Genomic DNA, 18,434 nt, shown 5'->3' with positions numbered 1-18,434 from the left:
CCCCACTATTTCTCGCGAGACTTCACAATTTTCGTGATTTTTTTTTTTTTCAAGAATAGGTAAATAAAGGGTTTAACTTGGTGGGGTGGGGTAACCGGTCTGAGGTTAACTCGTATGAAAAGATTTCATCCACATGCTACCCAAATAACTGTATTACATGACAAATTATGGATTCATCTTTCTTTCTCTTTGCATGCGAAAAAAAGAGAGAGTAAAAAACGGGTAGTAATAGGCCTTTCCAAAATTTGCCATGGTGGCGCTCTACTTCCTGTCTGTGAGTACCTTTGGGGTATACATGGTATAGGTTACTCAGTTAATCATAGATCACTGCTGCTTTACTCGATGTCGGAACAATCCGAAAAACATCCCTGCGCTCTTAAGAAACGGTACTATGAGGTGATGATACCCCCAATTTGAGCGAGGGCGCTGTATTCTCAATTTCCTGTTCCTGTTTGCAGTCTGGAATGGCAGCTATGCTAACTTGTTGTGTTTGTTAATCTGTCATAGTGGACGACTCGGAGATAAAAAATTCTGATCAGTGTTCAGTACATGTACTTATAAAAAGATGATAGAGGACAAAAACGTATAGAAATTATTATTATTAGACTTTATTTAAACTCGATAGACTGTTGAGCCAAAGTGTCGAGATAAAAATATACAATATATACATTAAAATCACCAAGAAGTAAAAATACAAAAGAATAAAACGAATAGAATAGGCTGTAAAATGGCCAAAGCCAGAAGAACAACAACAACGACTACAAAACTAACGATTTTCTAAAAGATGACATTTACATTAATGTTTAAAAGACTGAAGAGTTGTGAAGGATTTGACATCAATACTTAAATCATTCCATATTTTAACATATATCTAAAACTCTTCGTAAAAATCTGTGTTCTGTGTTTTGGAATGTATAGTTCATCTCTGGCTGCAGCACGTGTATTACGAGTATGCACTTCTTGAATACTTCTAAACTCATTGAGATAATTTGGAGCCAGGCTATTCTGGACTTTGTACATTAAAACGGCTTCATTGTAAATGATTCGTTTTCTAAAAGGAAACCATTGTAGAGACTCAAATAAAACATGGCTTGGTGTATTGAAATCAGAGTCTAAGAGTACTCTTGCAACAGCTTTCTGTAGTCTTTCAATACGGAGTAAAAGTGTATTGGAACAATGTCCCCATACGTTGGAAAAATAGTCAAAGTGGGGTAGTATAAAACAATTGTAAAAAGCAATCTTTGCTCTCTGAGTTAAAAAAGTTCTAATAGGTTTGAGGTGATGTAATTTGAAAGCCACTTTACTACATACAGTGTTCACTTGCTTTTCATTTGAAATACATTCTAGCTTATTACTGCCACATGTAACATTGATACAATTATTCATTCTCGCTTTTTTTCTGAGATGTTCCTATGACCAACACCTTGGTTTTCTGCAAATTTAAACACATGCTATTACCTTCACACCATTATGTGATTAATTTTATATCATGGTTGAGTTTGGATTCAATTTCGTTAATATCAGGACTAATAGCCTGTGCTGTAGTATCGTCACACATTTGTCTTTTCAGAGATTAGTGGGAGGTCGTTGATAAAAAGCAGAAAAAAAACAGCGGCCCTAAAATCGACCCCTGTGGCACACCAACAGAAACAGGAAGAGGATCGCTTATGATCCCAAATAGACTGATACCTGTTCTGAAGATATGAAAAAGAGCAAAGTCTTCTCTGAACAGCCATACATTTTTAACTTCTGTAATAAAGTATCATGTTAACAAGGTCAAAAGCCTTTCTGAAATCTAGAAATAAAACACCTATTAGGTTTCCTTTAGCAATATCTTCATACCATGAATTAGTTGTATTTGTGAGGGCTGTTTGACATGAGTGAAACTTACGAAAACCAGATTGATTATTCAATAATAAGTTATAGTAAGTCAAAAAATTATAAAAATGCATATGAACATGTCCTTCTTAATAACTTCGACATAACTGGCAAGACTGAAATCGGTCTGTAGTTTGAAACAGTGTCTCAACTGTGACCCTTTTTCGAACAATGGTGTTACCTTAGCACGTAGATTTCCACTAATCAGGAAATGACCCGGATGTGAATGCGTAATTAAACAAAGTCGTGAGACTCGGTGTTAATTGGCTTGCGCCAATCTTCAAAAACCTCGCACTGATATCATCATCTAAACCAGGTGATTTTTTGCAGTCAAGATTGTTAAAAACTTTAAAAATGTCCGATTCATGTAACTGAGGTATGTCAAATTTGATATCATCTGGCAGATTCATTGATATAAAATCATTTAATTTGTCCGTAATACCATCACTTTTATGATTTGCTTCTTTGATATATTCAGCAGATACATTAGTGAAAACACTATTAAATAGACATTTATAGAAGCATTTGGGGTAATTTGTCATTCGTGCAATTAATATAAACAAGTATCCAAAAAACTTAAGACTGACACTACTTTAACCACACAGTGAAGAATCTGTCGGTCTCCCAAAATATTTACCACACATTAATTAACCTTTCGTAATAAGAGGAGGGATTTAAGTACCAAATATGCTTTCTTGAAATGTAAAACTTTGTCCCCACTGAGTTGTCAGGGAAAACCACAATTCATACATGCCTAGCTTAATTGTTGTCATTTTCGAGAATCTGAAGAAAGTATATATCATTTCAGAGTTATAGTAATTATCGATTTTGAAGTCGTTGAGATTGGATTTCTGATATTATAGTGACTTCGGAATATGTGACAGGATTCGGGTTTTTTTCTATTTTTCTCAGACTTGGCATATTTTTGTTCACGGCATATCATTTTGATGGTAGAGATATACCATGTGTCCTGGGTGTATATAAATAGATGTCCATTATTTCTCGAGTTTATTTGCCTCACTACTTTACACTTTAATCATTTAATCTTGACTTCACTCAATGCGATTTCTCTGATCTCATAGTAGTAGTTTTTCTGGGGTATCTTTTTAACCAAGACGACGTTTTGTAGTTGAGACTCAGAACCATTTGATTATGTTCTTTTTTCAAATTTTCAATAGCTCCACGGTTCAATCACATCTAGACATTTTCATACAACTCCCCTGGTTCATCGCTAGTCTCATAATTACTGCCCACCATCGCGTCAACATCTCCTAATTTTATTTGATCATCATTTGCGTACAGTTGACCTTCCTCTTCTAATACTTCGGCTGACATTGTCGGAGATTTCGATTCCTTCCCGTCAGAGTTTTGTGGTGCGGATTCTCCACCAGTGTCGTTGGGGAGGTCCTCGGAAAATTTGTCGGCGTTTCCGGGATAATCGTCTGGGTAATCATAAATTTCGCCGTCATCCTCGTTTTTGTTTTCACGTGGTGTAATTGGTACTTGGTACTCCTCTCCATCTTCCTCAGCCATCGCATCAGCGTGACTCAAGGCTGTATATTCAGCTTGTTCTTCGGACTGTAGTTTGAGACTACCCATAAAGAGTGCAGAGTAAGGACGGTTCGTTCTTGTCTCAGTTGTATTGCTGTACTCCGGTAGTGGACGGCTCTGTACCCGGCCCTTGTCGTACGTTATTGTATTCTCACTGGATTCGAGCTCATCAGAATCTTGTTTCAACTTATCTTTCTTTTTCTCTCGCTTTTTCTTTTTTCTACCTGTCTTTTCCTTGTCGGATGTTTTCACATCTTCTTTCGAATCTTTTGCACTGTCTTCAGATGTAAGTCCATCAGGCACAGTCGGTGGTTCTTCCTTCACAACACCGCTGTCATCAGCATCAACATCATCATAAATTTCATCATCGTTATTATCATCTTTCATATTCTCGTCATCTACACTTGTGGATTTTTTGTCTTTGCTTTTTGCGAACATTTTCCGCCCTTTCAAGCCAAGTCGACTTAATATGGCATTTTTCTTTTTCTCTTCTGGTTTGTCTTCCATCTTAGTTTTTGACTCCGAGTCACGTTCAACGTCCATATTCTCATCAGCGTCAACATCCTCATATATCAAACCATCATCATCATCATCAGCTACTGCTGGAGTTTTATCCTCCTTCTCATTATCTTTGTCTGACGCTTTCTTTCTTTTGAAAACATTGAATCGAAATGGTTTACCAGTTTTCGTTTTGCCGTTGGTTTGTCCTGTTTTTTGTCCATCAACACTGGATTTAGCACCCTTTTCAACGTTTCCCTTATCAGCTGTGTTGTCTATCTCGTTTCTAGACCCTGTCTTGTTCTTGTTGTCATCATAATTAACATCTTCATACAAGCTATCATCATCTCCATAATCCTTGGAATTTACAATTGATTCATCTGTCAAATTCAACTCACTGTCATCCCCGTGGGGGGTACTCCTCTCCCCTTTCCCCAATCCCTCCACTACCTCAATTTGGTTTGTATATGAGACTTCCATTTTCTCGTTTAATATTTCCTCCTGGATTACTGTCGTCTCGTCATCCGGGTCCCTTACATTGTCTTCTTTCTTGTGCACTACTTTACTTCCCGCACTCCTCGGCATCACATCTTCAAGTTTAGTATGTGGTTGTGAACTTCGATCGTCATCCTTGCATTCATCAGTGATGTCATCGTACATCTCTCCACCTTCTGTGTTTTCTTGTTCAGACGTCGCGACCTTTAACCCTGACTCAATGTCCTCGTTTTCATATACACTGTCGTCTGCTCCTACATCAGCAGGATTGGCATATTCGTTTTGCAATGCTTTATTTTGTTTCTTTAAAAACCGAAACCTAGATTTCTTCCTTCTTGTGTTATGTTTCTTGTCGGTGTCAACGATGTCATTCTGATCATCTCGAGATCTAGAACTTTGCAACTTTCGCTCTTCGTCATTGCCATTTTCTTCATTTATGAAGGTGATTTGTGGTGTAGACAAAGATACTTGGTCATCTCCCGTTTCTTCCGATTCAAACGCGATATTATGTTTCCCTTTTCTGATAGTGTTGTTGTCTTTGTCGGCATCCACGTCGGTTGAGTTAGCAATCTCGCCATCCAGATTGACTTCCCATCCAGCGGCAGGTTTGCGTCGTTTGAGATACAAGTAAAACAGCAGAACACATATCAACGCCGTCAAAATCATCGTCACAAACAGGGTAACGAGAACTGCAGCGGTCACATCGCATTGGTCACAACGACAGGTATCCACGGTGGTTACTTCTGTACTGAAGACACTCTGGCTACTGTCGTACGCGTCTGTCAAAAGTGACGTCACAGTTGGAGCTGGCAATTCTGTCGTCATCTTGTTCAACTCTAACAGACAAGATCAGAAATCTTGAGAAATCTTTACTCTGTGAAAAGAAAACACATGTGAAACATCAATTAAATTACTTTAACTCACATGTGAAATTAGATTTCTCAGTAACTAACATCAAGAGAATGTTTATAGTCACTAATAACATATGCTCGTGTTTTTCTTTTCATTAATGTTTTCGCCCCTAAAGTTTCACACCTATATCTCACTTATCTACGCTGTTTGCCTCAGTCCAGAAGCCTGTCATGTTATCCCCTGGCCTCTTTCTATGTATGTATGTATGTATGTATGTATGTATGTATGTATGTATGTATGTATGTCTCTCTCTTCCTTCTGTCAACAAATATGTCGCCTCTTTGCCTTTAAAATACCTGCATTGTCATGATCGTTTCTTTGTCATCGTTGTCGAACACTGTGTGTATTCTGTATATATCAATATACATGACACATGTATGATACACAAGACAAAACACTGCAATAGATTATAACGTGGAAGAATTACAGACGAATACTGTACACTGGAAATATGTGGAGATAAGGGGACAAACTGGCCTGTATCATGGCAGTTCCTCTTTTTTCATGGTGTTATCGTGATCTGACCACAATTCGTAGAAATCATAGCATGGAATATGGTGACGTCATCAAAAGTAAATAGAGACTTGTTCGTTAATCGATCTGTATCAATTCCAATAGCCTATCCGTGTTATGAAACTGATGTTTGTGGTGAAGTTTTAACACCCGATCCAGCCGTGTACGGGAGGATTCACGAACGTGTCCTGCGTATTTGAAAACAAAATTGTCACTGGCAGAGATATTTGTCAATTATATAATATTAAGCTCTGAAATCAGTGTCAATATATCGGTTCGTGAAAATTTATGATTTCATTGTCTGACGTTGATATATCATTACATGAAGAAGACAGCCCAGAGACTTGACTATTTAGCTTGACAATTAGTCTGGATTCGAACGTGGTTTCTATCTAGTGAAGGTGTAAATTGTAACGATACTGTATAGGAACTAGACTACTTGACAATGTGATTCGCCAGAACATCTGTCGCTCCTGTCAGTATGTTGAGCCAGTTAACTACATGAACCAAGTATCTAGGCTGATGTACAGCAGAGTTCAAGTATGCCTTTAGTTTAGATAATCACCTCTATGCAGATGATGTACAGTAAAGTTCAAGTTTGTTTGCTTATATTTTATCATATACCCATTGTCACAGTTTACGAAATGATAAAAATTGGTGTCAGTGTAAAAATACAAGTTGCATGCCAACGAAGTTCACACACGATCTCACAAGAGAGAGAGAGAGAGAGAGAGAGAGAGAGAGAGAGAGAGAGAGAGAGAGAGAGAGAGAGAGAGAGAGAGAGAGAGAGAGAGAGAGAGAGAGAGAGAGAGAGAGAGAGATGTTTTGGTAGTAGGCTGTGGGCATGTGGATCGAGCGGGAGGGCATTACATGTATGTGAAATGTTGAAGTGGAAGGGCAAATACGAACGCCTTTCACTTTCCAATCTAATGAAACACAAAACTGTGTCAACATAGTCCATTACACATATAACCAGTTTTTTCAAAAGAATTCAGAAAATTGCCTAGCTGATTGCACCTGAGATATGCCGTGATTTGTATTTACATGTCGTGACCTGGTTGACTCGGCATAGTTGAAATAATATGGTTTGCCGGCTTCTCATAAGCTATGGAAGGACAAAGGTTAGTGCTTGTTATACACAAAGAAAAGACTGTGTCTTTGGTAAACACAATGCCTGTATGTCGTAGGACCTACTTCAATATCAAATGCATGCTTGAACATACATCATTAAAAGTTACACCTAAAAACCCAGGCTTAAAACACTACAAGTTGGTGAATATTAAAAAAAACTTGATAGTCAAAATATCTTTGGAAACCATGCACGCTATTGAATTCTGAACCTTCTTAATTTCCAGACACGGATGTCAGTTTTCGAACTTGTCTGATGAAATTGCATACATCACGTCATAGGAACCCTCGGAACAGAACTTTGTAGAAGTTGATATTTTGTCTAAGTTTCTTCAGACTATTTATAGCTGTTATCATTATGTATACACACGCTTTGGTATCAACAGGTGTGAAATAAACTAGTGGTCACTTGTATTATATTCTACACAACGAACAAATTAATTTTATTTATTTATTGGATAACCGACAGGAGCTAGTCCCATTTACAGCATCCTTTGGTTCAATGTTAGTGCAGGAGGAAACAGGAGTACCCGGGGAAATCCTAAACGTCACTCTTCTTACTTACAGTGTGGTAAATTTAATCAAACTCTGAATGATTTCGAACCCAAAACGCAGTGGTAAGAGGCAAGTGGTTTAACCACTTGGCCACCGTAAAACATTAAGTTAATGAGAGCGTGAAAGGCTTCCAAAGTATCTAGTACAGTGTGTCTATGAGCTATTCACAAACCACTATATTCCTATGCTAATTTGTTCAGTGATGGTAAATTTTCCATGGATTTTGTCCTTGTATAAACGTGGAATTCGCAACAGCTACAGGAATCTGAGTATCAGGAAGTGAGATAATTTTCACGTAATGATGAGAGTAGCAACATAACACACACGTACAAAGGTGAAGTACGATTCACCACCCACCACAACATAGACACTCAGAATGACCATTGCAGACAATGGCATTCGTTTACACAAACACATCGTACTTGATATAATAAACAAAGAGCAACTGACGAAAGTCATCTAACGTTTCATACCTTACCTGAGAGCTCGCCTAGACGGGTCCCGGAGACGGGGTTATATGATTGAAGTCTGTAGGGAAGTGCATATTCCTCAATGTGAAACTTCCGTCATCAGTCCCACTTCAAAGAATGGAATTATTGATCAGTGGCATGTCAACTAGTTTAAAGTCCGCTGGCGGCATTTTTCAAAGTTATTTGACGCAGTCAACTATATACATAGATTATAAAGGCCCTAACCCAATCACTGTCAGAGGTGACTTTTTTATCTGCTATATATTATCAGATATTAGAACTCGCGTACATTAATTTTCAAATTTCAACATGTACTGAACTGCATAGTAAATTACTGCCAACTTGAGTTACTGTAGAGTTTCAATTAGGCTACATATTTTTACCTCTCGCACAAAGTTTTGTTTTGTTTCGAATTACATAAAACATAATATTGTGCGCAAGCAAATAAAATGAAACATTTTATTTCACTAGTGAATACAAATCAACATCACTATCAGATGAAACAAGATATAAAAACCCAAGCACAAAATTGTTCATTTGTGTTCACAGTGCGATAAAATGTAACAGTTCATGTGCATTCGCACGTGCTGTCAGTGCCTGTATTTTGTTCGTGTGCTTCATAACAAAACAGTTTGTGGAAGATGTAAAAACATCATGCGGCTTGAAACGCTATAGTCTCTCTGCTGTGGTAGTACACGGTATTGACGTGATGTAAACGTATGTACACTGGCTCTAAACTTACCTTTGCTTTTGATAAACAATGACTACGCCAAAATAAATCAGCATGAATTTGGAATCACTTTCACTGCCAAAGTCTGAATATCCATCCTAGGTAATAAAGGACATACTGATTTGAAATCATATATTTACTTACAAAATCTAGGTGGCTGGAAGTGTACTGCTACGTATCCGCCAAAAATATCAAGGGGCCAAAAATGTGAAAATTTTTCTTTTCATTATAATTGTTTACAATAATAGGAATAGTGACTTAACGGGGCTGGGGGGGGGGGGGAGTTAGGGTAAGATATGTACAGGCATTTTGAAAAATAATTCTTAACGTCTTTCGAATTAACATTTCACTTTGATTACTTTGTTTATAAACAACAAAAATGAAAAGTAGGCCACAACAAAACTCAACTGTTTAAAAGCTTTGACCAGGATTTATTTCGTGTTTTCCATGATCATAACTTGTAAATAATATTATTTCACCGTCCAGGATTGCCACCAATTGATCAAATGGTATACCAATCTGATTAAAATCTGATGTAGGGAACTTGGCGCGATTTCGTGTTGTATTCTACTTTACTATATTGAAGCATATCTAACCATATATATTGACAGAACTCAACCCTGGTATTCAGGAGTAACATATTCAATGACTTAATTTATTGTAGGTGTACCAAACTGTCAAGGAAGTCGATATTATCGTGATTGTACAATCTACCATCTCAGCATCGAAGATAAACATCGACATTAAGATTATATTAATCAACCAATCAATCAAATTTCTATACTGCCAATCTCCAGAGCAATGTTCTGTTCAGTAGCACTGAATGGCGAAAGCACACCATAGGCTTTGGTGAACAAATAAGTCTTCAGTTTTGTTTTGAAACAATCTTGGCTGGATTTATACTAATTTAACTAAGGTTTCATGTAGGTATTTTCACTTGAGTCAATTAGGTGGTGATAAACTCAGCTTGTATCACTTTGCACCACTTCAAATTTAAGGCAATATTAAACTTGGTATTATGTTGACGTCATGCATTCTCACAATCATTTTTTCTGCTGTTGGTGCCGTAAAAGAGGCTGTGGTTTACAACAATGATGCGATGCTAACACTAACAGTTTCTCATGACAAATCTACCAAGACCTCCCCATCCCACCCCCACCCACCCACGTGTGCCCTCTAATGATAATTTTGTTGTTAAGTCAAAATGATAAAAACCAGCATTTCTTGTGAGTTGCCACATAGTAAGAGATAGGGGAACAACAAATTTTGACATGTCACTAGAAAATGTGTGTGTCAGCGGTGCATCAAGTTGGTCTTACAGGGCACACTGCCACCCACCAACCCAAATGTTTGTACTAAGAACATTATTCTTCGGGACTAGTGTGTTGTGATCACTGCAAGACTGTCCATAGACCAGACTGGTGACATATCTCCTCTTGATCATTCATGTATGTTTGGACTGATGACTCTACCCTGCAACAATATCCACACATGGTGTACAGTGGAGGGGTGGGGGAGGGGGAGAAAAGACACTTGTAATTCCATTCATTTTTTTTATTTCCTCAAATAACTGCATCATTATAAATGATGCAAAAGTGAACAACAACAAAATGAAGATGTTACTTCAAATAATTTTGCATATGTAGAACAGTAAATGTGATTGGCTACTGTTGTTGGCCTATTCAAAACTAATTTGCATATACTATAGAACAGCAAATGTGATTGGCCTCATTTGTTGAGATATTGACCAATTGCAAACTAAGTTATGAAATACAGCTCCATCAATCAATACCAGTTCATTCTTGGACTTACTAATTTGTCCAAAAAAAAGTGAAATGGTTGAAAAAAACAATACCTTGTTAAATGTATGAAAGAACTTGGTGAGATAACTGCTACAAAAACTAGCAAGTCTGTAATGTGTAAGTGCTAGAGAAGTGTTTTATGTAGTACATTGCCATGGTAACAGTAAGCATTGTGTATACACTGTAGAAACAGCAACGACAGAACGATGACAAGATCACGTTTTTTTTCTTATGTTAAGGGATCAACATTTCACCAAGAACATGAGTCTGTTGTTAGACAGTTAGCACATTTACATCCATGCATGCACATACTGTATAAAGTACTTTTTCTGACTTCTGTTCTTGAGAAATGTAAGATACGTCATCTTGTCGTCGTCGTCACCGTCGTCATCCCCCCCCCCCATGTGGCACCACGACACAGCATATTTTACAGACCAAAATGATACATGACTGAAGGCAAAAGCACAAACAATTCTTTTCTATTTAAAAAACAAAACAGTCACAATATAAATACCACAATTTGCCTAAAAATGCTGTGATTCTTGCAAATATGTAAGTACAAAACAAACAAATATAAAATGCAATTCTGCCAACTTTTTGTGTCTTTTTGTGTGGTTTTGTGTCAACTGTAAAATTCAGTCAATTTTTGATACATTTTACCCTGGTATTTGAGCCTTTGATTTTCTAAGACACAAACTAAACCTATTGTCACAACATGTTGATACAACAGTGATAAGCAATTGAATGGATGTTGGTTTAATTATAGTCTCAGTAGGGAGTTCAAGTTCTATAAACTTGCAGTGCTGTTTTGGGACTTCCAATGTTTACATTATCTTGATCACAGGGTGATTAGAATCACACAACAGAGGAACCAATATCTCCCACTTGTGTAATCTACCACATTGAAGAACAATAGATTTAGTTGGCGTCTATCTTACCAAACTGAAGGCTCAAATTACCGGTGTTGTAAATTGCCAACTTGTTTAGATAATATTTCCATTTGATAAACTGACGACTGTGGATATCAGTAGCAAACCCATTTCATAACAAACTGGGTTGATTTCCTTGCTTTAAAAGGAAATTGAAACTATTGTGTTACTTTTATCTATAATCAACAAAAAAACTGTTTAAGACTTCAAAATAAAAAACATGCCGTTAACGATTAAGCACACAAACTTCTTTTTTTTTTTGTTTCTGTTTCACATTGAGGTATGATCTTTTAGCATATCTACAAAACATACAAGGGACACAGGAATATTAACTAAAGTACAAAATATGCTATATTACAACTAAAAGAGATGTTTACTTTATAGCAGATTCATTACACAGACAAAACACTCAACTTTCGTTGTCCACAAAGTCACACAAGCTTTCCTTTTTTCTGACAACTACTAAATGTTCCATAAAGACCACAACTGATCTGATGTCAAATTTTCAAAAAAAAAATGTTGTCTTCAAATTGGACCCAACAAATACAAAACACACACATGAGTACTTTTCATTGATACTAGTATGCAAAATACATTAAATGACATAATCTAGTATTACATGTATCCTTAAAACACCCACAGACATGGCACAAGTAAAAGAACAATATTTTGGGAGAAACAAAAAAGTCTTTGAACAATACTTCAAACATTTATTCCTATGAAACATACTATTCCAACAAGTTTACTTTGATTGTCTGTTCCACGTAACCCTCAGGATGCAATCTCAGTGCAAGGTTTGTAAAGATGCACATTGCGAGAGTTCATAATTTTACCCTGGTAGTTGAGCCTTCGGTTTTCTAAGATAGACACAAACTAAAACTATTGTCACAACATGTTGAAACAACAGTGATAAGCTATTGAATGGATGTTGGTTTAATGATAGTCTCAGTAAGGAGGTGTCTCTGAAAACTAGTTTATCCAGGGTTACATGAACTTGCAGTACTGTTTTGGCACTTCCAATGTTTACACTATGTTGATCACAGGGTGATTAGAATCACACAACAGAGGGACTGATATCCCTACTTTACCTACCACATTGAAAAACAATAGATTTACTTTGCGTCTATCTTAGTAAACCGATGGATGGATTACGAGTGTTGTCATAATTAAGCAACATTTACCATCCATTTCAATGTGCAACGTTTCAGTTTTAAAAAGACAAAATATGCTAGAAGCCATTAGAGAAATTGGAAACGAACAGACAAGTGCAACATACACAAAATGTTTGCCGTAAGCTTGCACCACAACAATGTCTATCAAAGCCTCACATTTCTAGAAAGCTTAAAATTTGTTTCTGTTTCTGTCTGCACTTTCCCCTAACCATGACAAACACACCTATTTAATTTAATATTCACAGACATTCACTTTCCCTCCCCAAATTCTTGCCATCAGTGTAAAGGTATAAAAAAAAAATTACATCATCACAAAATCCCCCCACCTATTTCAGTTTGGCAAGACCACTTAAATCCCTGCATCATTTCACCTGCCTTTCTGGTGTCCGACAGAATTTGTACGGCCTCAGATGAGGTTCTACTAAGAGCCTAAATTGCAGTATTGCAACTTATTCATTTAATTTTGAGATATGAATTTGAGACTTAGTATCTTACGACATGAGATAATTATGTGGAAATAAATACACAAAGTGTTCAAAATTCATTTCCACTCACTCGCTCACATCAAGGAAAATAAACGCATCAAGTAAATTTAGAAACCTCATCATTATTATCATTTCTAATATTTGTTTCAAATATTTTCATGAAAGGTGACAGAATCAAGCTGCTTCCAGCAATAAAGGGAATCTACTCAACTTGCTTAAGTGGCCTTTTCCAAACATCTCTACCTTCCGAGATATTTTAGGACAAAAAAAAAAAATTAACATTATTTTAATATATCTACCTACAATACCTGAATAAGTTTGTTTAGTTTAAAATTTCTGACTGATCTTCCGTCAATCATGTACAAACTGTAGACAGATCAGCCATTTTGTTTTGACACCTTCCAGCTATTGAGGTCGTTGAACCCTGGAGTAGAACAAGACTACTCTGGTACAGATGGAAGAAAGAGATTGGTTTGGTAAATCCAAGGGCTAAATGCTATAATATTATATTGCTGTTGATTGATATACCAGTAATCATAAATCACATTTTGTTTTAGTCCTTCCTTGACCTTCTCTTCCTTGTACCTCTGTAAAAAGAAAATGCAAACAATTTATCAAATATGATATTTCTATGAATGTCAATAAATCAACTAACAAATATAATTTGCTAAATATGATATTTCTATGAATGTCAATTAATCAACTAATATATATAATTTGTCAAATATATTTCTATGAATGTAAATAAATCAACTAACAAATATAATTTGCTAAATATATTTCTATGAATGTCAATTAATCAACTAATATATATATAATTTGTCAAATATATTTCTATGAATGTAAATAAATCTACTAACAAATTTAATTTGCTAAATATGATATTTTTTTGAGTGTAAATTATTTAACTAATATATATAATTTATCAAATATGATATTTCTATGAATGTAAATATATCAACTGACAAATATAATTTGCTAAATATGATATTTCTATGAATGTCAATTAATCAACTAATATATATATAATTTGTCAAATATATTTCTATGAATGTAAATAAATCTACTAACAAATTTAATTTGCTAAATATGATATTTTTTTGAGTGTAAATTATTTAACTAATATATATAATTTATCAAATATGATATTTCTATGAATGTAAATATATCAACTGACAAATATAATTTGCTAAATATGATATTTCTATGAATGTCAATTAATCAACTAATATATATATAATTTGTCAAATATATTTCTATGAATGTAAATAAATCTACTAACAAATATAATTTGCTAAATATGATATTTCTATGAATGTTAGTTATTTAACAAATAAATATAATTTGTCAAATATGATATTTCTATCAATGGAAATGAATCAACTGTTCACATATAACTTGTTAAAATATGATTTCAGGTACTAATGTGGTGTTTGGAGCAAAGGTTTACTTTGATACAACCCCTTATTTTTCATTGTTCTTCATGCTAAATTGAAATGAGAATAGGTTTAATATGTTTTAAAGAACATTAACAGCAGAGAATTAAGACTTCTATTTGTAAAGCTAATACTATCTTACAATAACACAAGATATTTGTACTCTACTCACCTTGGTGACAAATCTTCTTCTGGTGTCTCTTCTTTAACTTCCTCCTTTTCAGCCTCATTATCATCACCTTCATCTTCCTCCTCCTCTTCTTCTTCTTCTTCCTCCTCCCCTTCTTCTTGCTCCTCCTCTTCTTCCTCCTCTTCATCTCCTCCATCTTCCTCTTTTTCCTCTGTGTCCTGTAATTCCAGCAATTAATCAATGAAAGATTCATCCCCATTCAATAACATGTACTATATTTTTGGCCATAGACCAAATAGCTGACAGGCTTTGACCGCTTTGGGTGAAAGCTTCACTTTCCTTCAACAGTCACAATTTGTAAAATCATGGGGGCGGGGGAGGGGAAACACATGCAGAAATAAAATTTGTTACAATCCGTTGTCCTTTGGTGAATGACGAAATATATCACTATTGAAACTTATTTGTACTAATTGGTTAAGGCTGATGGTTTACACATCTAAAAATATGAAATATGAAAACTAAATTCAAATTGACATAATAGTCAGGAACCGCTGAAAATAAGTTAAAATTTTCAATCAGATACAATCAAAACTGAAGTTCATTAATTGCTCAATATGCCTGTCCCAGTCAAGTACTTTCTGTTGATAAACAAAATGTGTTGTATTGCAATCACATATAAACTCTTACGCGACTCATCTTAAATTGAAATTGGTTTATTTGCAAGATGCCTTAGCTCACTACGGGAAAAAGTCTTTTGTAATTCATATCAATTTCTGCATGACAAAAAAGGGTTGTTTTTTTCATTGTCTGGCTAGTTTTTGTAACATGGGACCCTAAACCATGTGTATGGGAATTGGATGACTGCTTTGCTTTAGGCATAAACATAAACTTCAATGATGTGAACATGGCAGTAAACTTCAAAATTTGTCAGGCTATCCTATTAAACAGCATGAAGATAACAAGCTAAACAACCATAAAATGTACTTTCTGACAATACCCATGATTCAACTATAACACAGTAGATTTCCACTCCATTGTAAAACATACCTGAGTTGCCTCTAAGTCAGCTTTGCTGGGTTTCTTTGCTTTGTCCTCACTCTCTTCTTCTCCTCCTTCAGCTGGTTCATCATCTGGACTGGCTTCATCAGTCTTCTTAGGATGTGGCTTTGATTTACTCTGTCACATCAAATTCACAAAATGATCATCAATAACATGGACCTATATAATTGTATCACAGACTAACATGCCTATGTTTAACTCTAGTAATCAGGGTTTCAATTTACTATTAAAGATAGACACAAACTAAAACTACACACATGTTGACCTACTGAATGGACATTAGCTTAATTACAGTCTCATTAGGGCTGCTCTCTGAAAGCTAGTTCCATAAATTTGCAGTGTACTGTTTTGGGAGTTCCAATGTTTACACTATCTAGATCACAGTGTGATTAGATTTGCAAAACAGAGGAACTGCAATCATCCACTTGTGTAATCTATCACATTGAACAACAACATTTTTAGTTTGTTTGTGTCTATATAAGTAAACCGAAACCTTGATTACCAGAGTCGTACACATAGTGTAAAATTACTACATACATTTAAATAGACTCTATGACTCTCCATTATCATATGTATGGGTAAAAACACATAAAAATACATGGCTATGAGTATGACTTTGACTTGGTCACACAAGAAGCTAGTAAATAGCAGTAACTGTGGCCATCAATGTCCGTGAATTAAAAAGGCCCACATAATTATAAGTTTCACTTCCTAGATTTTTAAGCAATTTAGCTGATTCTCACTTACTCGTGACTAACGTCGAAATAGAAACTTACCCTGGGGAAAAGATAACTAAAGCACAATGCAATGGGGATAATGACAATTAAACCATACACAGCCCAAAGCCATGGACGATCTTCTGTTGCGTTCATTAGACTTCCAACAACACTTTCCTGCAGAAAGAGAGATTTAAAAACAAACCTGTTGAGATATCTGTCACCAACACTGTGTGTGGTGATAAAGAGTCTATGTCAAGATCACAAACTGTACAAATTAACACGAACACTAACACTAACACTAACAGATGTACAGTTACAGTAAAATATGTCTTGGGGACCAATTTACCTAAATCCAAAGTTATAAATTCTCTCTAAACTTTTGTAGTTTACTGAAATTTGGGGTTCACTGTCTTGTCTTCAAGTTAATCAATTGTCATTTATTTTCCCATAGACCAGAGTTACTAGATCTAAGTATTCGGTGGCAATATTGGTACTAAAATGTCATTTTGCCCACCATTTCAAAAATTTGTACAGTGACTGTCAGGCCCCTGATCTTTATCCTTCTTCACTCTGAATGAGAACAGGTTTGAGTTGTCTTGAATAAAAGTGACATTACTCTGCAAGTAAAAATTTTCATTTGTAACTGTAAAAATTTTCATTCATTTTCAGAAACTACGAATATCCATTCTCAAATTTATATGATTGTTTAGGGGCAAAATGTCTCCTCCGATTGGCCTATTAGTGCACACGCAGTCTTTTATTTTACAGTTCATAGGCCAATGACCTTGGTTACGAAATAAAATACTATTCAAAATTAGAATATTAATATACACAGTAACTAACCCCTGAGATTCTGGAGCCTTCTTGGTCATTCTTCATCAACCATGTCTTCTCGGCCCAGTCATCGGCTACAGCTTTGTCTGTAGTCACTATGAAATTATCAAACAATATACCATCTGACATAGACCACAGCTCTAATCCAACAGCACTCTGAAAGAAGGTAAACAACAAACAAATTGGAAAATTTGCCTACCTTAAGGACGTCAAATTAGAAGTCTTCGAGGGAACGTAGCAGTAACTACAGTAGCTTTCCCTAATTCATCGCTAGGTGTCGTCCTTCCATAGTACTATAAAAGCCTGAAAAGGCTACCTTACGTCATTACCTTTCTGAGCAGCGTGTAGAGGTTCCATATCGTGATAGCTGGTACCATAGGTCATAAGCAACTTGTGCTGACCAAATTTAGCAATTAAGCTAGAATTTTGCTCAATTACGAGCGGTAATTTATATGCAACATAGTGCAAAACAATGGTACTAAGACCAATAAACAAGAGCACAAAGGCATGGGACCAGTGGAACCTACAATGAACAAGAATACTGATTATAACTGTTTAACACAGTAAATAGGGTAGAAAAGTCAACTCACCAGAAAATTGGCATCGGGCTGGGTGGGAGGGAAGAACGTAGTAGTTACTGCTACGTTCCCTCGAAGACTTCTAATTTGACGTCCTTAAGGTAGGCAAATTTTCCAAGTCTTCATCAGTTACTGCACAGTAACTACAGTAGCTGATTACATAGCTGGATGCCTATTGGTGGGTTGAATTGTCAGTCTCCTGAACAGCCCTAAGTATCAAACGTCCAGTCTCTGAGCTGTCTGTATGACGGCGATAGAACCGTGTGAATGTAGATTCTGAAGTCCAGTCACCAAGTTGGAGAATCTGAGCAGTAGTTGCTCCTTGACGCATTGCTGCCGATGTTGCTGCTCCCCGAGTGCTGTGGGCTCTAAACTTATTTGTATCAATGCCTGCCCTAGCAAGTGTAGTCTTTATCCATCTTGCAATAGTCTGAGAAGTAACCTCATTAAAAGGTTTAACAAATGAAATAAATAATCTTGATGGTCGGGTTTTCCCCATTGTTACTACATAATCTCTTAACTTGGTAGTTCTCCATATATATGTAGAAACGTAATATTTG

General features: G+C 35.9%; 1 protein-coding gene across 2 annotated transcripts in view; it reads right to left on the bottom strand.

Annotated features, from left to right (window-relative positions):
* Positions 1-10,276: 10,276 nt before the first annotated feature.
* LOC144439100 (calnexin-like) overlaps positions 10,277-18,434 on the bottom strand; it is a 28,145-nt gene continuing 19,987 nt past the window's right edge. For both annotated transcript variants that reach the window (XM_078128363.1, XM_078128364.1), the window contains exons 13-17: positions 17,306-17,452; positions 16,520-16,636; positions 15,732-15,860; positions 14,727-14,902; positions 10,277-13,705 (exon numbers count right to left, since the gene is read on the bottom strand). In XM_078128363.1, the coding sequence (XP_077984489.1) occupies positions 13,672-13,705; positions 14,727-14,902; positions 15,732-15,860; positions 16,520-16,636; positions 17,306-17,452 (603 nt within the window). In that variant the 3' untranslated portion in view covers positions 10,277-13,671. The remainder of the gene's footprint in view (positions 13,706-14,726; positions 14,903-15,731; positions 15,861-16,519; positions 16,637-17,305; positions 17,453-18,434) is intronic.

This window comes from Glandiceps talaboti, chromosome 8, assembly GCF_964340395.1.
Source record: "Glandiceps talaboti chromosome 8, keGlaTala1.1, whole genome shotgun sequence".
Taxonomy (NCBI): domain Eukaryota; kingdom Metazoa; phylum Hemichordata; class Enteropneusta; family Spengelidae; genus Glandiceps; species Glandiceps talaboti.
This window is presented reverse-complemented; position numbering and strand designations above follow the sequence as displayed.